At 43.7% G+C, this 23,912-nt stretch overlaps 1 protein-coding gene across 2 annotated transcripts in view; it reads left to right on the top strand.

The window, feature by feature from the left end:
- The window catches only part of Chn2 (chimerin 2), a 247,883-nt gene extending 243,851 nt beyond the window's left edge, over positions 1 to 4,032 (top strand). For both annotated transcript variants that reach the window (XM_051202776.1, XM_051202777.1), the window contains 2 exons: positions 1,873 to 1,978; positions 3,804 to 4,032. In XM_051202776.1, the coding sequence (XP_051058733.1) occupies positions 1,873 to 1,978; positions 3,804 to 3,975 (278 nt within the window). In that variant the 3' untranslated portion in view covers positions 3,976 to 4,032. The remainder of the gene's footprint in view (positions 1 to 1,872; positions 1,979 to 3,803) is intronic.
- Positions 4,033 to 23,912: the final 19,880 nt, after the last annotated feature.

Raw genomic sequence — 23,912 nt, 5'->3', positions numbered from 1 at the left:
ACTGTTCCCTGACTGTGTCCTGGACACAAGCACAGGGAGACCAATTCTGGCATTTTCTGAAAGTAAATTTCTGTAATTTCAAAAAAAAAGTATCAGTGTTCTCTAAAGTGTGAACTCTTTCTATCCATTAGTTAGTCACATTGTGAATCAACTGAAACCATATCCAAGCTTTGTCTGTTCATGTTGTTCAAGGTTAATAAAAGCAGCCAGGTGTAGAGCTGCATAATCCTAGTACTTGGGAGGCAGAGCCAGGAGAATCTGGAGATCAAGGCTAGCCTGGGTTATGTATACAGTTAAGACAACAACAGTTTCTCGTCCAACTGAACCCACTGCTCTTGGGAGAGGGCGAGTAAAGGGTAGGTCAAGAGAAGGGACCACACTTTGCCTAATAACGGGCACTAACAAAGCAAGAGGAATTCAGATGCTAAGATGCAAGGGTGAGAAGCTGAGCCTTCTGTAAGGAACTTCTTTTGGCTTTGTGGGATATTATTTACCTTTGAAGGTTTCAATATATAGTTAATGCATTATATGAGGAAGCAAGGGCTTGTTAAGATCTGTCTTAGTTAGGGTTTCTGTTGCTGTGAAGAGATACCATAACCATAGCAACTCTATTATAAAGGAAAACTACTTCATTGGGGTGCCTTGCTTACACTTCAGAGGTTCAGTCCATTATCATCATGGCGGGAGCATGGTAGTGTGCAGGTAGATGGTAGCTGAGGATCCTACGTCTTGCAGGCAACAGGAAGTCTACTGACAAACTGGACAGTATCCTGAGCATAGGAAACCTCAAAGCCCTCCTCCACAGTGACACACTTCCTCCAGTAAATCCATACCCATTCTAATAATGCCACTCCCTATGAGATTATAGGGGTTACCTCTATGCCTGACCACCCCTCATCTTCCCAGGTCTTTAGGGCACCCCACTGAAAGTACACAGAGAAGCTCTTGGTTTGGTATGGATTCTATAGAAGCTGTGACTGGAGATGCCCAAGCAAGGCAGCACTGTCCCTTTAAAGGTGCCTCTGTGCACTCCAGAGAATAAGGCTAACAACTTTTCCCATCACCAGGTCAGGCTGTCAGCATGAGATGCTGTCTGGGCTTCCTCTGGACCACTTCTGTGTGCTGACCACGGGGAAATACTCAGTGATTCAAACCACCAGACCCATGCACAATGTACTTTCCTGATACACTGTGGTCCTGCCCCCAAGCAGGACCTGGGTTCTGATGATCCGAGGTAGAGAAGATTCTAGCAACGGAGTATTTATATCACAGGAGGGATAGCAGGAGGCTTTTCTTGAGTGCCTGCCAATACCTATCAGTGACCCAAAGTCCACACATTCTCCCTCCCATTGATAATGCATCTAGTATCTGCTTCCTAACCTGGGTTGTACATAAGGTTAACCCTTGCAATGCCTTTGTGAGCATGCTTTTATTGGTTGGCCCATTTATCAATGCCCTAGAATTGAAAAATGTATTTTATGTAGAGGCCTGGGAAGGAAAGATCCATTAGACAACTCCAAGGGCACACTACCACACGATACAGAGGAAATTAGAACTTTGACAGATTTGACAACTTCAGGCCTGAAGGGGGGAACACAAACTGTATATATACCACCAGAGTTAATTCCATAGAACTTCTGCTCCCTGGATGGTGAGCAAGCACAAACCACCCGCTTCACAGATTTAAATATACTGGTGCTCAGTCAACCTCAGCTCTTTCTGGGTGGGAGAGGACACAAGGAGGCTGAGTGGAAGGTTGTATGAGACCGCTTGAATTTGTTAGATGCCCCATTTGTAACGAAGACAAACAGGCCTCTTATCACCCATCTGGACTGTTTGTGTCTAATGTTGTTGATTGTGTGTTCTTCACAGAAATCTCCAATGCAGATGAGAGGCTGGAAGCTGTCCATGAGGTCCTGATGTTGCTGCCTCCTGCCCACTATGAGACCCTGCGATACCTGATGATCCACCTCAAAAAGTAAGCCAACACCTCTATGCCTGACCACCACACAGAGCAGCTCTTGATTTGGTATGCATGCTAGAGGACATGACTAGAGATGCCCAAGGAAGGCAGCACTGTCCCTTTAAAGGCGCCTCCAAGTTTGGCTGTCAGCATGAGATGCTTCCTGGGCTTCCTCTGGACCACCGCTGCTGTGAGCTGACCGTGAGGAAATCCTCCAAGGAGACTATGCCTCAATGGTGCTAGTTTCTTAGCCACAGCTAATTTTTCAGCTCCAACTGGTCCGTATCAACTGTCGCCCAAAAGCAAAGGTTTTGCTTTGTAGTGAAAGTCTTCCCTGTGTTGTGCTGGTGTCTTCCTACTCATGCTGGTTCTTCAGCTATAGAGGACCAGAACTGCTGTCCAAACTACTACAGGAACAGCCCTGGTGCAGTCTTGCTTCCTTCTGAAACATCACAAGCCAGGCCTCCATCACTTGCATTGACTCAGCACTAATGGCTTTTCCAGCCCAAAGTTCCGAACACTCCGAAATCCTCAGAGAAACAATATGGCCAGGTCCATTATGACAACCATCCTGTCTCTGGTACACATTTTTGTCCTAGTTAGGGTTCTATTGCTGTGATAAAGGTCATGACGAAAAGCAACTAGGGGAAAAAAGAATTTATGTGGCTTACATTTCCATGTCATAGTCCACCATTAAGGGTGGTCAGGGCGGCAACCTAGAAGCAGGAACGGAAGCAGAGGCCATAGAGAAATTCTGCTTACTTGTTTGTTCTATATGGTGTCCTCATGCTATTTGCCTGCCCAGGGATGGTACCATTCACAGTGGATTGGCCCTCCCATGTCAATCTGATCAATCAAGAAAATGCCTCTTAGGCAAAACTGATAGAGACCTTTTATCAGCTGAGGTCCCTCTTCCCAAGAGAAAGAATGACCTCTCTCCTGCTTGTTTTTGTTTGGTTGGTTGGTTGATTGGTTTTCTTAGTTCTGCAACATGCAAATAATTCAAACTGAGGTGACAAAAAAAAAAATAACATTAAATGGCTAATTTGAATCTGCTCCACGGGAACAGAGAACAAGGGATTGTTTCTCTGCAAAACCTAAACACATTTTTAACCCAGTATATTCTGTTTTGTAGAACTTTCTCCTTTTTATCTATGCTGAACACTTAAATTCCTGAAGGCAAGAATCTGGAAAATCACCATTCATTCCACAAAGAAACCAGGAAAGCAACTTTAGGACTTTAAGGATTTCCTCCTTAAAGCCTCTTTGGTTCTTCTCTGGATGCTGGTCCAACAATAATGACTGCTCTGTGCCTCCTCCCTTGGGAACTGGACATAATAAACAATTGCCCTGCAGTCTGGCCACATTCCAGCCATTCTCCTGCCCTGTGACAATAGCCAGGGTCTTCCTAAACACTTAGCAGCCTGTTCTACAAACAGTCTTTCTCCTGTGGTTCCAATCCACACCCAGCCCCCTCTCCAGCATCCAGACCAGCAGGAAGCAGTGACAAAATCCAGACTTCCATATGAGACCCATGAAAGTACCATGGGCCGTCAAACTGGTATCACCTAAATAACAGTTGCACAATTCTTCAAGAAGGGCAGATTCCCAATCCTCAAAGTGTGTCCAGAGCAGACTCTAGTAAGGCAGTTAGTTATCAATAACTTAAAAAAGGAAAACAAATCGGGAAGCCGCGTGTAAAAAATGTCTTCCTGCCGTTCTTAGTCTCCGTTTGCTTTCGCGGGCTCCTGAACCCAGAGATGGTCTCAGACCCAAGGTGCATGGACAGTATGTTAATCCTTCTGCAAATCTGCCCAAGGTTTCTGTGCTTGCCTTGCAGGGTTACCATGAATGAAAAGGACAATTTAATGAACGCAGAAAACCTGGGGATTGTGTTCGGGCCTACCCTGATGAGACCCCCTGAGGACAGCACTCTCACGACCCTTCATGACATGCGGTACCAAAAGCTGATTGTGCAGATTTTAATAGAAAACGAAGACGTTCTGTTCTAATCCATCAGGGAAATGAGCCGGTAACGCTAACGGAATAAAAACGTTTCTTACACTTGATTTGTTTTTTCAAACAAGTGGCAGAATTTGGTGGACCACAGTGGACTGCAGAGTTGGGGACTGTGTCTCCCTCCTCCACGTGAGAGCAAGGGTGAGGGTAGGAAACCCCTTACCTTGGGTCTTTTGCCATGCCTCATATGTATGTCCGTTTTGCTGAAAGAGTGATTAATAAATCTTTCTTTAACTTATTAAAAAAAATGTAGACCTTTAAGCTTCAGTCTTACCAATAATAAAAGGGAACTTAATTCAAAAGGGTACTTGGTACAGTATACATTTTCCACCTTCAAAAAAAAGAAGACAATTCTATATGTTAAATGTTAAATGAAACCTATATTGTCAAATGTACTTTATTTTAGCTGCAAGAATGTTATTTTATTTTAGCAAATAGAACTCAATGCAGTGCATTGGTTATTGCCCTGTACTTTGTCCCCTCCCTCCCTCCCTCGCTGTGATGCCTGGTGAACGTTGACCGTGAATGCAGTATCACCTTGACATACCTCTGTCCTGATTAGTGCTTCAATGACAGTTCAGCCCGCCTCCTCCACCCCCACCACCCCCACCCCCCACGTCCCTGCTTTTCACAGTTCATGCCCCTCAGCACTGGCTTTCCGCTGTGAGATAGTGTCTGATCATAGTGATCCTAGGATGGTCTGAAGCATCCACATTTCCTTTCTAGAAGCATTTTTGTGACTCCCCGAAGGGTGTTATGGAATCGGGTGTGGCCTTTGCACGCCTCCACTGTGTGTGTCCTAGAACATGCAGAGTGTGTCTTGTTACGCAAACTGACTTGAGGACATTGGATGCACCTGGGCCACATCGCAAGCTAGCACTTTCCCCTTCCTCAGCTGGGCCCTTCAAGTTTATGTCAATGGAAAACTGAAATTCTTTGCCACGTTTCCATATCGATGAATCATGAACCTACAGAGTCATTGTTGGGTCTTGTTCCTTACTTTTTGTCTTGTAAACCTGTTACTAAGTTATGAATAAATAAGGCTTGTTTGTTTGTTTTTTTTTAACCAAATGTTTTCCCTTCATAAAAGTTGTTCGGTGTGGAAGATAATTTAACATGATTTTATTACTAGAGACCCATCCTATTGGTTGGTTATATTTATCTTAGCATGAGTTTTTCACACCAAGATCTCTATATTTGTAACATAAGTAAAATATTTAAAACAGCAAAAACTGTAAGTCTAGATTTTTAAAAGCCAGTTGCAGTGTCTTTCCCTTGATTGTCTGAGATGACCCATGTACTATCCAGTCTTTCGTGGAGCGCCCAGAAGAGAATTGTTAGGTGACGGAGGCTGCAGGGGGTATTGTCCAGCAGCTTCCTCAGCCCCTGTAGGCAGAATCTTGGCACCCGAGGCTTAGTTTGGCCTGCTCCCTGCTGTCAATATTCCTCACAGCTGTACAGATGTGTTTATTGTGGCATCTATACTTCTTGATACTGTCAAGATAATCTGGAAATGGTTTTATTTTGTGAAGTGAGCAATACTTTGTAATTTAAGACAGTGTAAATGGAAGAAAAAACATTCTGTGTATTAAATGTTCTCTCTGGCCATCATTTTGGAGTGTGTTACGGGTGTGATATCGGGGGGCTGAAGATGAGACGCTTCAAACCCTTCTTTACAGATACATTTGACAGTAGATTCTGTCTTATCAAACTGCAACATGAAGGAGGACCTCAGAGTCCCCATCTCACCTGAACTCACCAAAGAGTTCACAGCTCACCTGGGTGACCCCAGAGCATCCCCATATCACCTAGGCAACCTGTTCCTCTCAGTACTTTCTCCTGGGCAGGACAGCCACTGGGAGGTAAAGACTCTTCACTTCTGAAGAGCACATTGCACCTACTCCCTCCCCGCTAAGTAGCCATAAAGAGTTTTCAGGAAATGACGCTGGGAGCTGAACAAAGGAAAAGGATTTTGGAGTTAGAAAAGCCCAAGTTGATTCTAGACTGACTAGACCGATACGAGATGGGACTGGGACGCAGAGGAGGGAGGCTGGGCACGAGTGTGTGCCTCTAGAAACGTGGCGATAACATTCAGACTGCAGCATTGTAATAACGTTCAGACGAGTGCAGCATTGTAAAGGTCAGTGTGGCCTGAAGCTATGGATTTTTCTTATTATCACTTTTAAGAGTGGCTTGGGGGTAGTATCGTCACATGGGAGTATGGAAGAAAGAAACAAGAGAAGAATGTGTCCTGGGTTAAGGTGAAGTCCCAGCAATATTCAGGGGCGTTGGGACACGGCTCAGTAATGTGCTGTGAAACTCACTAGACTCTGTGTCGAAGGTGATCCTAGCACTTGGTCCCCTCAACCTTGCTTTAGTCTGTAGCCTGCTCACCACCCCTGTCACCCAGACCATCTGGCAGCCTGACATACATAACTCCTCTTCCAGTGGGATAATATCAGCTGTAAAGAAGATTTCCACAAGTGACTCCCGGGAGGTGGGATGGAGCAGGATGGGTGAGAGAAGACAGGAGTAAGGTGGGGGGGGCACTGTCTCCTCCCAGCACTGTGAATGGATTTCAGAAGCTCTGGTCCTGGCTGGGGCTTCGGTCTGGTGCATAGGTTAAGGAAGGCAGCGGAGGAAGGGGGAAATGATGCTGCATCCGGGATGGAGGGAGCATCAGGAAGAAACAGCATCAGCCAGACAAAGGCTATCTGGGCTGTCCTCACTCCACTGAGCACCGATGTAGATGCCATGTAAGATCCCAACCTCTATTAGAATCTAATTTATAGATGTTCTTTAGTTTTTAAACATATAACACTTATTAGCTTCCAGCAAATTTGTGTCAAGCTTCCCATACTCTGAAAACCTAGAGGCAAGGGAAAGGCTTATCTCAGGAAAGGATTAAATAATAAGTTTAGTCTAACTGGGAGGGAAGCCTGGCCATGCTGAGGGTTTCAGCCTCTAATGTGAGGTGTGTGGGAGCCATTGTTGTTTCCAAAGAAACTTTAGGTTGTCTTTTGTCTTATATTTACAGAAAAGTGGCCAAGAAGCTAGAGAATTTTTACATAGCTGTGAGCCAGTTTCCCACAATGCTACTGGCCTATGAAAGCAGAACATGCCCGGCCGAACCACGAAATCCACACTAGCATACCTCTGTTCACTGAACTGCAGACTATCAGCTTCCATGGGTGTGTCCACTAACTTCTCTTCTGTCACTGTATCCCAGGATACAGGCTATTCATACAGCACTGGTACGTGTCCTTGGGGATCTATGAGATACCTCCACATATAAAGAGTCCTGCTACACATGTCTGGCAAGTTGAGTTTGAACCCTGGGATGAATCAATGTCAGCCAGTTCAGAAAAGTTGTACTTCCCTATACACACACATGCTATGGCACACTTATATCACACTCATACATCACAACACACTCCTCACACACACACACACACACACACACATAATGAACAAAATAAGTAAATAAAAATAAAGGAGGACATGAGACTGCTGAGGTGGGTAAATGGGTTAAAGTGCTAGCTACACACGCTTGATAATCTGTGTTTGGTCTCCATGCTGGAAAGAGAGAAGCAATTTCTGAAAGTTGACCTCTGACCTACACACACATGCTGTGACATGTGCATGCCCATACTCATATACACATAGTACACACTAATGGGAAGTCAGAAAGGAAATGTGCAATACTTGACTGAGAATGTGGGAGCATGCAGGGAACAACACCAAGCATCCGTAGTTGCTCATGGCAACAAGACTGAGATGCTGGTAACCTGGACCAGGTAGAGATAAGCACAACTGGGTTGCAGTTAGGACACGAAGTTGAGAAGTTTTAGCTCTAGGAGGGATTTAAGAATCTGATCTAATGCCCAGTTGCATACTTCGGCAATTGTGCAGAATTTACTGGAACAAAAGGCACACACAAGAACTAGGTATCACTGGGAGGAGGAGACATAGGAAAGGGTGGAACTGGTGACAGGGAAACCAATAGGGTCATTTCAGTGTCATTCCTGGCCTGCAGATACTGGTTTTGGAAGGATTCAGTGGACATAATGGCTGAGAGCTCAGAGCGGGCACCTAGGGAAACCAGGCAGACATCTCCAAAGTACTAACATGCAGGTGAGGAGAGGCCAGGAGAGGGGGAGATAAGACCCATTGCAATGTAATAAAATACTGAGGATTTCCATGAGCACTTCAGAAAGTATCCCATCCTGGGGGCTGGAGAGATGGTTAAGAGTGCTGGCTGCTCTTGCAAAGGACCAGAGTTCAGTTTCCAGCACTCATGTTGGGTGGCTCACAACTGCCTGTCCATCCAGCTGCCAGAGATCCAGTGCCCTCTCCGGGTCTCCGTGGGACCCATGCACACATGCTTGCATGCACTCAGACACGTGAAACAAATCTTTTGTACATACCATATATTCTGCTTAGCATCACAATGTCCTTGTACTTTTCATTGTTCTGTTGTGTTTGCTAGGCTTAAGGCCTAGCTAACATAGTTAGCCCTTGTGTTCTGGAGAGGTTTGCTTAGTTAGGTACTTGTAAATGCAAACAAGCCATGCTGTGGTCTTATTGTTTGTGTTTCTCGATCCCAAGTTCATATGCTGAAGCCTTATTCCAAGTACCATGGTACCTGAGAGACAGAGCTTTCCAGAAGTGATTAGGTAATGCTGGTGGGGCCCCACTACTGGAATTAGTGCTTTCATAAAAGAGAACCCAAAGAGCTCTCTTGTCTTCTCCACCCTGTGAAAATAACTGCTTATGAGCCAGACAACAAACCTCCCAGCATTTTGCTCTTGACTTCTCAGCCTCCAGAAATGTAAGTAATAAGTGTATGTTGTTTGCAAACCACCCAGCCTATGGGATTTTGTTATAGCAAACTGACTGTTAAGGTTACTGTTGATGTAATGAAACACTCTGATGAAGCTTCTTCAAGGGGTGGGTTGCACTTGGCTTACACTTCCACATCTCTGTTCATCACCAAAGGAAGTTAGGACAGGAATTCAAACAAGGCAGGAACCTGGAGGCAGGGGCTGATGCAGAAGCCATGCAGCAGTGCTGCTTATTGGCTTGCTCCCTATGGCTTGCTCAGCCTGCTTCCTTAGAGAATTCAGGGATGGCACCACCCACCATGGGCTGGGCTCTCCCACGTCCATCACTAATTAAGAAAATGCCCTACAAGCTTGCCTGTAGCCTGGTCTTACGGAGGCATTTTCTCAGCTGAGGCTTCCTCCTCTTTGATGACTCTAGCATCTGTCAAATTGACATAAAATTTCCCAGCACAAGTATGAGTAGGTTAAGGTAGCTAGCAGTATTATATTATGTTTCCTAATTTAAGTTGAAAAGATTTTCATCACACTCCAGGTTCCTCTTGTTGCCTTTCTACTGATGAGTTGCTTTTACTTTTCTAATACAGGATATCGCAAACTACAGTAATTGTGTACACAGCTGCTTCCCACTAAAACACAAATTCCTTGAGGTGAGACTCGAGGCTACCACTTGCATAAGTAGCCCATGGCACATCTCCACTTATCCTCTGTCACCTTCCCTGGCTTCCCAGAGCGGAGAATGCAGGAAGTGACAGCGATAGTATGTGAGAGAGCTTGTGGGTGGTTTGGAAAACTGAAGGCGGAGTAGAGTGGAAGAGGATGAGAGCAAATATTCAGGCCAGCATGAGAGATGGAAGAGCCCGGCTGCCAAGCCAAAGGATGTAAGTTCAGGGATTAAAGATCCATCTGGTGAGTGGCAAGACAAAAGCAAAAGACTCCACACCAATCAGCATGCCATAGCAGGCAGCCGCAGACCGGCTCGGCTCATTCACGTCATGAGTGGCAAGGGACATCCAGGTGCGAGCTCTTTGAGAGGCAGTCAGGACCTACTGACAAGGGCCAAGTTCTAAGGACAGAGTCTTAGATGAATACCACAACTTCAGGTTTTCATCACTAAACAGTTTAAGAAAATAAAAGAATCCAGAAGAAAAGTGTGCGTCTGAAGGGAGATGTTGGGAGTTTAGTCTGGGTGTTAGCATCAATGGTCTAAATGTCTGGTTGTCGTTTGCACTCAAGAAGGATGAGCTGATAGACAGGACTCGGAATGGTAACATGGTCAACTGGCATGAAGAAAGCCAAGAAGATGATGCAGTAAATCTAGGAAGTATGGAACGCAGACAACCTGGAAAGCAGAAGTGGCCAGAGGAAGCAGTCAGGAGAAGACGAAAGCTGGGAAGCCACCACTTTCTGCACTCTGACACTCCAACTCTGAGTCAGTGGTATCAGCAAGCATGGCTTCAGTGGGGACATGACCTGAAAGGCAGATTAGTGATGGAAGAGAGTGAGGTGAGAAAAGAAAATGCAACTCATAGTCAAACTCACGAAGAAAAGCAGCCAGCCCTTGTTTCTCAGGCTTACCAATCTCCTACGTGTATGTAAATGGCATCCATCAGAAAATCACAGCTGCCAAATGCATAACTGTACATAATCTCTTCGACAGCTGTGTACTGCAGAATCTCCAGCATTAATAAAGTATTACTGGAACATATTTTGGACACCCCAGTTGCCAAGCATACCTGTTTTTCCTGCCCCTTCATTTCTAAACTGTGTGCATTCTTGGCCTGTCATAGTTCTCTATCTTAAAGTGGATACAATAACATAATAAACTGTTCTCCTGGCCAACGACTCAACCAAATGCATCTCAGTACCACTTCTTGGATCCTTGCCTGGCTACAAGAGGTGGCCAATTGAGACTCCATATCCTCCTTTACCTAGGGGTCCTCACCAGGGACCCCCTCACATGTTCCTTGAAGTTTCCACTGCACTGGATTCCCACACTGGCCCAGTCCCCCACATTGCCCCAAAGTGCTCCCCACACTCTCTCCCTCCATCTCTCCATACATCTGATCCCATCCCAAGCCACCCCAGGCTACCTGAAAAAAAATCTATTCTATTTCCCCTTCCCAGGAAGATCCATGTGCTCCCCATTAGAGCCCCCCTCTTTACTTAGCTACAAATTATAGCATGATTATCATTACTTAACAGCTAATATCTACTTATAAGTGGGCTCATACCATATTTGTCTTTCAGGATCTGAATGACCTCATTTGGGATGATTTTCTTTTTCTAGTTCCATCCATTTGCCTGCAAATTTTGTGATGTCATTTTCTTTAACAGTTGAGTAATACTCCATTGTTATCCATTTTGAGGGGCATCTAGGTTGTTTCCTATATCTGACTATTTTGAATAAAGCCCCATTGAGTGTAGTTGAGAAAGTGTCCTTGAGGTATGATGGAGTGTCCTTTGAGTATATGCCCAAGAGTGGTATGCCTGGTTCATAAGACCCAGGACTTGTTAGTAAGTTGAGGTATTGGAAATGGCTCAGGTTTGGGGGCTCTGCTAACTTGATTTTTAAATTAGTCCTCCATGCAATTTTATTACAAGATAAAGTTTGGCAAACAGATTAAGAATAATCAGAATTCCTATCCGAGCCAGGGATGGGTATGCTTTACTTAAGGTATCTTGATAATGGAGGGAAAATGGAATCCTCTGGTAAGGGTACAGTGGCTAGACAGCATTATGCAAACTGTTGCATTCTTAAGGGATGGATAGAATTGTGTGCACCTCCTTGAGTCCCCCAGGGCTCCAAATGTCCAAACTCCACACTCTTCTGAGAACTCTAGTATTCAGCACTGTTCAAACTATCAGCTTCATGAGGGCAAGAATCTTAGCCCTGCTCCTACCTGGAGTGGTACTTCATATACAGTAGGCACCTCAGGCTTAATGACATGTATTTGTCTCGCAAACAAAATTCCCACTTGGATGCAATGGAGGGTAAGGGGGTAGGGAACCAGGAGCATCTGCCCTGTGCAGGGGGATATATTCTATTGAAAGTTGGTTATCCCTGCAGGATCACTAGATTTAGAGCCATGTGACACGGCTTGGCCCAGGGTCAAGGCTATTTAACATTTCTGAGTTTCAGGTTTCTCTCTTTTGAAACATGAAAATCAATGACTGCCTGCCTACCTGTTCAACCCATTTACTTCACGGAATTGTCACTGAAGGCAGATGACATTTGAACAGGTGTGAAGCACTGCCACACACCCTCACACACCTCAGGACCCCATCCCCATCCTCAGGCTCCTGTGCCCATCCTCCCGTGGTAATGCACACGTATACCTAAAAACTATTGTGTTCTCTACTTATTTCAGGCAATCATACCCACTCTGCCTTTGAATACTATCTGTCAACAACTCTAAATTAACGTCAAGATTCAGCAAGGTACTTTGTGTCCTAAACAAGCCTGAAAACCAGTCACATAGTCAAGGTTCCTGATGAGCCTTTTCTCAGCTGCTTAGCTCTCTATAACCCACTCCATTTGTAACTCATTAAGAGACTTTTTAAAAGTTCTAAAGTAGAGGCCCTGGCCCCATTTTACTGGCCTCTACCATTCTTTGACATATTTTATGTCTCATTACCCATGTTCAGTAGATGCATGGTCTATATAAGTAGCAATGCGATTTAAGTTAACAGCCTATCTTCTCTCCTGAATGTTTTTGCAATGTATCTATACTGACATATAGATCTAGTCCATCCACTTTTAATAGTTGCAAAATGCTGCATTAAGTAATTTGACATTCCTAATGTCAGAGACAGAAACTAGGCTATTTCCCTTTGTCAGTTGATGCCCTAAATCTCCAGATGTATTTTCATTAAATTCTGCATCTGCTTCAAGTGGGCAGCTAAATCATAAAGGGGGGTGTTGATCAACTTGACTGGCATAGCATGCTCCCCAGTGATGGCAACAACCCATATTCTCCCCAGCCATGTTTGAGAGTGCCCACACATTGTGTCCTTGTCAACACTTGGCATTATCATAGCTAAATATTTTCGCTAAACTGGTGAAATAAAAATACTATGGTTTTGTTTTAGTTTTTATTCCCTGGATTCCAATTGAAGTTGAGCATTCTTTTGGTTTAATGACCACTTGTTTGTCTCCTCTGTGAAACTGGTCATTCTTAAGTTTTGCCAGGCCTCTATTTGTCTCATCTCTCCTGATCTGTTACTAATGAATTCCAAACTATCTCTTTTTCCGTCATCTGTGTTCTGTGAATAGCCAAAGCATCTAGAACAAGAGGAAAATACTGCTGAGAGCATTATCACATCTGATTTCTAGCTGAGCTAGGGAGCCATGGCAATAATACAGAATGGTATTGCCATGAAAACAGATCAGGGGAGCAGAATAGAGGACCCAGACATAAACCCAAGCAATCTCAGCCAAAGATTTTGGTTTTGACAAGCCAAAAACCACAGTGGAGAAATGAAAGATTCTTCAACAAATGGTGCTGAGAAAACAGGAAATCAACATGTGCAAGAATGAAATAGATCCTGCCCTGATTCTGCTCCAGATGGCTCAAAAGGCTCAGAACAAAGCCCAAAGGAGCTAGAGAAAGTGTGCAACAGGAAATATGAAATAGGAAGTGCCCTACAGGAGCTATGTTACAGGAAATATGCAATAGGAAGTGCAGGAAGGAAATGTACTATAGGAAACATGCAATAGGAAGTGTGCAACAGGAAGTATGAAATTGGAAGTTCACTACAGGAAATAGAAAATATGTAACAGGAAGTGCACTATAGAGAGTATGCAACAGGAAGTATGCAACAGGAAGTTCACTACAAGGAGTGTGCTGCAGGACGGAGACACAGATTTTCTAAAGCAGACCCTGGTCAGTCAGGAACTAAGGCAAACAATTGACAAATGAGACCTCATGAAGTTAACAAATTTGTGTGCAACAAAGGAAACCGTCAACTGAATGAAAAGACAGCTTACAGAACAGGAAAAAAATATTTTCCAATGATGTGCTTGACTGAAAACTGACATCTCAAAAAACTGACAACTCAAAAAAACTAAGCATCAAGAAAAACAACCTGAACAAAAAAAAAAAAAAAAAAAGGGGGAGTGAAACTGGAGTCTTAAAGGAGTCATGTATTTTATTTCTAACACCCCCATCCCCAATCTCTGACTCTCTTTGGTTTGGACTTCAACCTGACACAAGCTAGAGTCATCAAGGAAGGAGCCTCAGCTGAGGAAATGCTTCCTTAAGATCCAGCTGTAAGACATTTTCTCATTTAGTATCAATGGGGAAGAGCCCAGGCCATGGTGGGTGGTGCCATTCCTGAGCTGATGGCCCTGGCTTCTATAAGAAAGTAGGCTGAGCAAGCCATTGGAAGCAAGCCAGTAAATGACCCCTCCATGGCCTCTGCATCAGCTCCTGCCTCTGGGATCTTGTCATGTTTGAGTTCCTGCCTGACTTCAGAGTGAAGACTGAGAATTGAGCTTGGGTCTTCTACAAGAACAGTATGTGTTTTTAAACACTGAGCAGTCTCTCTAGTCCCAAGGAATTCCTGTGATATTTCCATAAACACTTTAATAACATTCACCCCTTAAACGTATATGCATACACTATTTTAATAAAATAAAAACAAATGAGATTCATGATGTGTGACATATCAGAGACATAACTCTACAGGCCTCTTCCTTCTCCTGCGTGACTCTGTGATGCAGGTTATTTGTTGAGATCCCAGAACTATGAACTAACAGTGACCTTACTCTGAGGATCTCTACCTGTCATTTGTTAATCCTATCTATTGTGTTATGGGTCTTGTTCTCAACCTTAACCCAGCATACTTCCTCTCTTAACTAGGTAATTCAATTTTGATGCTTAGAGATAAAAACCTCCTGAATCATACAGAAAATGTATGCCTGGTTGGATGGAGTCATTGAGGATATTCCTGAAAGCAGCATGACTCAGAAAAAAGTGTCCTATATTACATAAATGAGGCTGTTGGAGGCAGGAACTGGCCAAGGCCAATGATATTAAGAACACTTTGTTAGACTTCGATGTTATTTTCAAAAAGACTTTGGAATTGACTAAATGGGTTGGTTGGTTGTTGGTTGGTTGGTTGGTTGGTTGGCTGAGAGAGTTTGCTTATGCAAATATAAGCCAATAAAAGGAATTAGTCAGAGGAAAAACAAGCATTCACTGGGTGTCTACAGTATGAATAGCAAGCTAGGGAACTGAATAAGCATATTGTCTACTTCAGTCCTGGTTGCCACCCAGAGAAATGAATGGGATTATCCCCACTTTACATATAATAAAAACAGAGCCTGGAGATACCAAGCAATTTCCCCAAAGCCACCCAGCCAACATCTAACCCAACCATCAAATCTTTTTTATAAGAAACTCACATTATTACAACCCCCTCAGCTAATCCACACTCAGTTTTGAGTGCTCTGTGATCCCAGAGGGCATCATCACTTAAGCCACCATGTGTGATTTAACTTTCTCTTAAAGGGGGAGTTGGAAGACAGTGACAAAATCAGAATTTTTGAAGTATGACTCTTCTGATAGCCTTGCTAACGATAAAAGTTTGTCAATCTAATGATTAACTAAATGCAAGTCCAGACTTAAGTAGGCATATGGGGAACTGTACCAACTGAAGCCTGCTCAAAATTTTTCCCCCTCTCAAGTCTGGTGACCTTGAAGAAACTGCTTCAATTTTCAAGATGATCCCATAAGACTGAGGGTGCACATCTCTCAGAGAGGCTCTGACCACTAAAAGTGAGCAGCCTGCAGCGAGATTCAAAGTTTACTTTACAGTTGCAGCTACAGTACTTCCTCTCGCTTTGGAAATGAAACTGCATCTGTGTGCACAGCCTGAATGCTCACTAAGTGAAAGTATGCAAAGGAGATGCCCCTGTGTCCCGAGGACACATGAGTACCCTAAACATCAATAACCCCTGTGACGGCCCAAAGAAAGGAAAGCAGTGGCTCTTTGTGGATTGTTGCTCCATACATTGGACAATGGCCTTAACAAAGGTGAGAAAAACCAAAAGATCACCATACAGCAGGTCACAGCCTTTCAGATAGCCAGCCACCTCTGTTGTGCTCTTGTGACAAGGTACTGACACATCGACTGATCACAAAACAGAAAACACTGCCTGGCAAATGGAGCATAACAGAACTGACGCTTTGCACAGGGACATGAACAACATGTAGAAATTGGGTCACCTTTGTAAAGAGCCCTGACCTGGAATCAGGTGACCAGCAGGAGAACCTTACCTTAAATGACAGCACATGACTTCCACCTACATCAATGGTTTTCAGACTAATAATAAAGCTGAACTCTTATTTCCTGACTAAGGCCAGACGTCTTATTGAGCCTTGCTGGGGACTGTCCTGCTCTGAATTCCTTCAATTCGGTTTTTACCCACACCTCAGCAACAACCCTGTAATGTAATATCCCTGTAGTTTTACCACATAACCCATTTTTCTCTGATGTTATTTCAACATGATAGTTTTCTTCCAATACGCTAGCAGTAAAAACAAACAAAGCCAGATTTGTTCTACCAACTACACTCATGTATCAGAGTTAAAGAGAAACAAAGCTGTTGTCACAAGGAATGATGAATCGAAAAATGCCTTTTGTTGCTGTTTTATTGCTTTTCTTTTTTCCAAATCAATCATTTTATAACCAGAGAATTCATATCTATGTCTTCTATGATAACTCATTCAACAATACTGAGGATATTGTTGCAGCCACCATGTTAGGTACAAAGGCTCATCGGTGACACATCTTTACTTTTGTGGAGAGACACAGTGGAGTGGTGGGCTGTGTGACCTGCACTTTGAAGCAATCTTCCGGGGGTCACATCCCAGCTCTGACACCAACCAGCTATGTTCTACAAAGTAGTAAGTTCCTCGTCCCTTAGATTCTTGACCTATAATAAGAATAATGTCTATATCATAGAGCTTTTAGGAGAGTGAAAATTTATAGTATACTAAGAGTTGATTCTAGAACTGAAGTTGATACAAAGCAGGTATCATGTAAATGATGGTTACATAAAATGGGACTATTAACTAATGAGGGAGCCAGTTAATTACACACACACACACACACACACACACACACACACACACACACACACACAGACAGAAGTCAAATAAAGAAGCAAGATGTGTAATATAATAAACTTATATTCTCTGCTCTCAGTGGGAGTGTTGGGTGAATTCTCCACTGAAAGAGTTGAATACAGAAACAACTTCTGCCTTGGTAGCTTTTGAAGCAAAAAGGACATATTCACAAGCCAGGGACTAACCCATGATAAAGATTAACAGAAGATGCGGTCCTCATTAACTCCAAGTCCCCAGGGGGGCTGATGACTTCAATGAGGGCATGACATAGCAAGAGATCTCTCTGTTCGTCTTCCCACAGGTCTGCATGCAAAGTTACATTATAAAAGAACAGAAAAGATTGGCAGGCGTGGGGATGAAGAGTAAAGGCAGTGATGGATGTGTCCCCAAAGAGTGTGGATACAGACTCCTGCTCAAATGGATTTGTTTACTTTGTCTAGAACAATCCCACGCTGCGAACTCCTGGTGCTCCTGTGTGCTAGCCCCCCTGAACCCTTGAAGATCCCATAAGTCATATGTGTTCTGTGCCTTAAATGATTTCTACCGATAACTAGGAAATCAAAGAACAAAGTATGATATTCAAGAACTGTCAGAAAAGACAAAATAAACAGACTTCTTCCCTAGTTAAGGTTTCTGTTACTGTGAAGACATACCAAGACCACAGCTCTTATACAGAAAAAAGATTTCATTGGGGTGGCTTACATTTTTCAGAGGTTTAGTTCATTATCATCATGGCAGGGCATGGTGGCATGCAGGCTAACATGGTGCTGGAGAAGTAGCTGAGAGTCCTACATCTTGATTCACAGGCAACGGGAAGTGGTCTGTCTCACTGGGCATAGCTTGAGCATAGATGAGACCTCAAAACCTGGCTCCACAGTGGCACACTTCCTCCAACAAAGCCATACTGATTTCAACAAAGCCGCACCTAATAATGCCACTCCTTTTGCAGGCTATTTTCTTTCAAACCACCATAACCTACAAAGGCTTCAAATTTTTGAAATAAAATGGTACTGACCAAACATATCTGAAATAAACCTAAAGAGAATGTACAAGGCACAAATTAATAGAGAGATTTAACATCTTTTTAGGTGTAGCATAAAAGAGAGAATATGAATCAAAAGAAATGAATAATCCAGAACATATCACAGAAAGCCAAAAGGGGTGGGAGAGAAGGCAATTAGACCAAGAAAGCAAATGAAAAGAAGGACTGAAGCAGCTGGTAATGCTTGAAAACCTGTCTGAGCGTTGTCAGAAACCGAGCAAAGACTCAAATAAACCAAACAATACAGCTATGGAAAATAATACATATTTACATACTGAGTAATAGTTTAAAAATCTAAGACGATGAGAAAAATCTTAATAGTAGAGGGTAGGGAACTAATTATATTTAAAAGAAATTAGAGGTTAACTATTCAACAGAAATAATGTAGTGGTGTGTGTGTGTGTGTGTGTGTGTGTGTGTGTGTGTGTGTGCGTGTGTGTGCATTTCAATTTAAATAATTCCAGAGCTTAAAGTTTTTTGTTGTTTGTTTGTTTTTGTCAATTTGACACAACTTAAGAGTTGTTCAAGAAGAGGAACCTTGATTGAGAAAAGGTTCCCCACAAGATTGGCCTGTGGACATTTTTTTGATTAATGATTTATGTAGATGGGTCTAGCCCCCCCCCCCCCAGGGTTGGAGTGGGACTGTCCCTGAGCCTGGAGTCCTGAGTTGTATCGAAAGCAGACTCAGGAAGCCATGAAGAGTAAGCCATAAACAGAACTCCACATGGCCTCTGCTTAAGCTCCTGCCTTCGGGTTTCTCCTTGGACTGTGATTTGGGCTGAGTAAACTAACTAAACCCTTTCCTCCCCAAGTTGCTTTTGGTCATGGAGTTTTACCACAGCAATAGAAACCTAACCGAGGGACCTGCCCAGATGGACTATTCCCTGGAACTGTGAGCCAAAGCCAACGCTTTTAAGCTGTTTTACCAGATATTTTGTTGTGGCAACAAATGGGTAGCTAATAGAGATATATTTCAGAGAAATGTGCTCTAAGGGAGAGTGTATGAGATGTAAAGACCACAGAGCAGAATAAAAGGATGAAAACAACACAGGCAACCTTAATTTAATAATTTTTCTATGCAGCCTGGCTCAGTGTGGGGCAAGTGAGTTGTCACAAACGTTTCACTGGGGTGACACAGAGCAGTCTGACTGAAGGGTGAAGACATTTTTGGGAAGAGTAGAAGGTGACAGGCTTTGGTCCACACTGGGTGGGAAGGCAAGCAGAGGAAGGAGCCGAAGACATGCTTTAGACTGAGATTTATGCCCTGCTCCACAGGCACTGATATTTAGGAGAGGGGCTGTTCTCACAGACAGAATCAATGCCTATGTAAAAGACCATGGGCAGCTCCTGGAGGTCCATTTATGAAACAAGAAAGGCCACCAGACACTGGCTCTGATGGCACCTTAACCTTGGATTTCTCAGTTTGCAGAACAGTGAGAAATAAATTTCCAACATGTGTGAACTTCCTAGTTTCGCTACTTTTCCCACTGCTGTGACAAAAACCTAAGAAAATCAACTCAAAGAAGAAGGGGGCTGTTCGGGCTTAGAATTTGAGAACATAGCTCAATATGGTTGGGAAGTCATGTGGCTTAAGTTAGGTGTCTATTGCTATGGTAAAAACCATGATAAAAGGCTTATGTCATCTTGTAGCATATTGTGAACAGAAATCGGAGCACGAACCTGGTGGCAGGAACTGAAGCAGAAGCCATGAAAGAATTCGCTTACTGGCTTGCTTCCCAAAGCTTGCTCAGTTTGCTTCCTTATAACACCCAGGAAGAGCACAGCCCCGATGGTCTGGGCCCTCCCATATCAATCATTAATTTAAAAAATGCCCAACAGACTTGCCTATAGGTAATCTGATGGAGGCATTTTCTCAACTGAAGGTCCTTTTCCAGATAACTCTAGCTTGTATCCAGTTGTCAAAAGGCTAGCCAGGACATCATGGTGGCAAGGATGTAAAACAGCTGGTCACACTGCAGCACAATCCATAAGCAGAGAGAAATGAATGCTGGGTTTTATTCACTTTCTCCTTCCCCCTTTTTATTCAGTCTTAGATTACATTCCATGAGATGGTGCTGTCTTGTGACAGTGTATCTCTCGGGCAATTATAAGTCCAGTCAAGTTGATAACATAAATAAATCATCACACTAGTCTGTGGTACATTGTCACAGCAGCCCAAAATGATTAAGACCTTGCATTTGAGTTCGCACTGTTACACAAGTATGGTGCCAGTCATCTGGATAGAAGATTCTGGGCAGGTAATGGATGTGAAAGATTATGCTTTGCATGTATTTAAATTGGTGTGTGTGTGTGTATGTGTGTGTGTGTGTGTGTGTGTGTGTGTGTGTGTGTGTTACTCTTCCATTGTTGTAAACATCATGACCAAGGCAATTTATAAAAGGAAGGTTTTATTTGGTCTTATGGTTCCAGAGGGATAAGAATTCATCATGGACAAAAGCAGCAGACATGGCAGCAGGAACAGAAATTAAGAGCTCACATTTGAACTAGAAGCATCAAGCAAAGAGAGCAAACTGGCTGCATGGGGAACAATTCTAATTTAAACCACTCCAACATGACTTGATGGTAAAATATCAAGGAACCACATAAATACCCAGCTTTGTAATTCAAAGAGATGTGAGCTGAAGATACAGTCAAGACTGGCCTACCAAAGTCATAGTATATAAGCTCAAGCTCTGGTGTCAGGTTTCCTCATCCTGCACCCTGGTCTCCCACCACAAGGTGTTCTACCCAAAGTACCACTTACATCCTCTGTAATAAGTGCCAGTTGCTCTTAGGATTGAAAGAAAGAACGCATAGATAGCATGTGGCATGTGGCATGATACTTATCTCATTGGAACAGTGATGAATGATAGATACATAGATAGATAGATAGATAGATAGATAGATAGATAGATAGATAGGCAGACAGACAGACAGACAGACTTACTTACAGATATGGCAACTTGCCCTGAGTTTATCAACAGGAAAGAAGATGAGGAAGGAGCCACTATGGATAGGATGAAGAAGATAAAGAATAGTGGATGTTTTATGAGAACGTTGGTAGTGTTGACATTGCAGATAGGCCAAAGGAGAGTGTCAGGGATTCCAAGAAGCTATGTTAGTGGAAGAGGTGGGATTCCACACCTCTCTGTGGGTTACAATGAACTAAGTTAACTTCAGCACATGAAGACAATACATTTGAGAACCAGGAGGGAAAGAAATATGGTTGGTTCCACCTGAGGACCAGGCTGGCAAGCAAGATGGTTGGTTGGTTCCAACAAGAAGGAAGGCTGGTGAGTGGAGGGATGTGGGTCAGTGGGGTTTTTGTTTGTTTGTTTGTTTGTTTGTTTTTGCCTAGCAAGCTCAAGCTCCAGAGTTGCATCTTCAGCAACATGAAAAGGAAACCAAAAAGGTAGAGCAAGGACACGTGTTGTTGGAAGAAAGATCCAGCAGAGATACCACCACCCCTGCCCTACAGGACAGCTAGATGGAGCCCTAGTCAGTTCCTGTCACCAGCACTCTGCTGTGAAGAGGGGGACAGAGAGGCTATGACGTCCAAATCTGTGATCTGGTGACAGGGCTCAAGAGAGGGAGTAGGCCTGCCCAAAGGCTCCGTCCGCTGTGGGGACTGACTTGCATAGAGAACTGGCTCTGGACAAAAGTTGTCCTTGCTTAGATCAGCTGCTTAGAAAACTGTAAGAAAGGAACATCTGTAGATGCTCCAGTAATGTGTCAGGGAGATGAGATGCTACAAGCAGTAGATTCTCATCTCATGCCTGGTTGCGGTGCCCAGTCCAAAAGGTTAAATGAGTCCAACACTGATGTGAACACACCAAGGGCACAATAGAACATACAAAGTGACAGATTTGGAGGGTATGAAGGAAAAGAGAAGAGAAATGCATGTCTAGCTGTCAAAGGACGGTGGTGTCCATAGAGAAGGAAAAGAAAAGGAGAAAGGCGGGTCTAAAGAAAGAAGAAAAGGATAAGGAGAGGAGATATGAAAATTGGGGACAACAAGAACAAAACAAAGCCAAGACATACCCCGCCTCTCTTGGGGTGAATGGGGCGGGGCTTTGGTTTCTCCTATTTTGATTGGCTGTATTCCTTAAGCATTCACTGGGTACCCTTCCCAAGCCCAGCCCCATTGTAGAGATGTAAAGATGTGATCCTTTTCCTGGTGCCTCCAGACATTTCAGGTTTGCTGAGAAAGACTGCCAACTCTAAGCTCCATGATTCTGATTTTAATTCCTAGTGTCCAACATCTGCCTTCTAGAGCCTCACCCCTCAAGCAGGTCATCATTTATTGTGCCCTTGAGAGAGCAGCCATTATGAGTCTGTGTTGGGACACACCCACAGCTATCCTTGGAAGCATGCGTTGCACTCAGCTGTCCAGCCTCATCTCCCACTTCACATTAACCACTCACACCTTGAAACAGCTCTGTTTACCCTGAGATGTTCCCCATCTCCTGTGCCTAGGGCTCATTTCTGCCTCGCTTTGCCTTTCCATGTACACATTTCACCCCGTTCTGGGGGTGTTTACAAGGTGCTTCCACGCAACCCACCAAACACAACAGAGACATTACATCGTTGAATGTAAATTCGTAGCGGTCTTACTGAGAAGTGAAGGATCTGTTTATTGAGAAAATGCCTGTGGCTTTCTCAAAACCACACTGGATGAGGAGCCATAACAAGCTCATCTTCTTTTTGTGTCTTCATTCACCCACGTACTAAACAATACCGAGTCCCAGCTCCATAAATGTTGGCGACAACCCAGCAAATTTTCCTCATCATTTGGCAACTTGTGGAGAGAGTCCTCCCCTCAATGCTGGCAGCTAGTTTTTATCCAACAGAGTGTTATGACTCAATGTCCCCACTTTGAAACTACCCCCAAGGAGTCAAGTTTGGTGGTATGCCAGAGTTTGAGACCAGTCTTGATTATATAGTGAAATGCCATCAATACAGAAAGGAAGAAAAGGAGGAAGGGAGGGAAAAAGAGAGGGAAGAAGGGAGGGGGAAAAAGGGAGGGATGGAGGAAGTGAGGGAGAGAGGGAGGGAGAGTTATTAATCTCCAGTAAGAAACAAATCATTTTCAAATGCACATAGTTGTGTTCATCATATTTTTTAAATTAAACCCAAATTAAGGCATCAACTTGTCCTTGTATTTTCCTCTTCCTTGGAAAGGCTCTATAAAATTCCTGCCTATCAAATCTACATTGCAAGGGAGCTGAGTGGGTGTTCTGACTCCCACCAGGTTTACTCTGCAGAAAGTGCTCTGCCTGGACTGCATTATCTTAGAGGCCAGGAGTCCTGCCTGTATGTGCGCGAGCTCAGAGACTCCAAGCATCTCTCTTTCAAGACATCCTTCAAAGTGGTGGAGCAAATGGTAGCTTCTCCTTCATTAGAAAAATGTCCTCCTCTAATACTGTTTTGTCAAATCATCACCCAGCTAAAGGCTCCCTGCCCAGTCATAGAGCCCTATTGCTTTACTCTGGCAGTGGCTCAGGGCTGGATCCTATGTTTTGGAAGGCTACTGCTTCGTGAACACCCAGACCTGAATGATACATAGCAGCAAAGGCACCCAGTCATGGCAAGAACCCAGGGCTAACAGACTATCACGTGGGTGGCCAAGCTAGAGTCAGAACTCCAACCCTGTTCCTTTTCGCTTCAGCGGGCAATCTAGCGCAACTGTTTAACCTTCGCTTGCCAAGGTTTTCTTGCAGGCCTGGCAAGGGCCACAGTGCCTAGTCCTGGGGTGCTATGATGAACAAGAGAGTTAACCTACTTAGTACTAGGAATAATGCCCAATGACAGCAAGGACATGCTTAACAACATTCAGCCTTTTAACTAAGAGCGTTTGAAACTCTCCAACATGTCCGAGTTTGAATCGGCTCTTGGAATTAGAAAACTTAAAA

This window comes from Phodopus roborovskii, unplaced genomic scaffold, assembly GCF_943737965.1.
Source record: "Phodopus roborovskii unplaced genomic scaffold, PHOROB, whole genome shotgun sequence".
NCBI lineage: Eukaryota > Metazoa > Chordata > Mammalia > Rodentia > Cricetidae > Phodopus > Phodopus roborovskii.
This window is presented reverse-complemented; position numbering and strand designations above follow the sequence as displayed.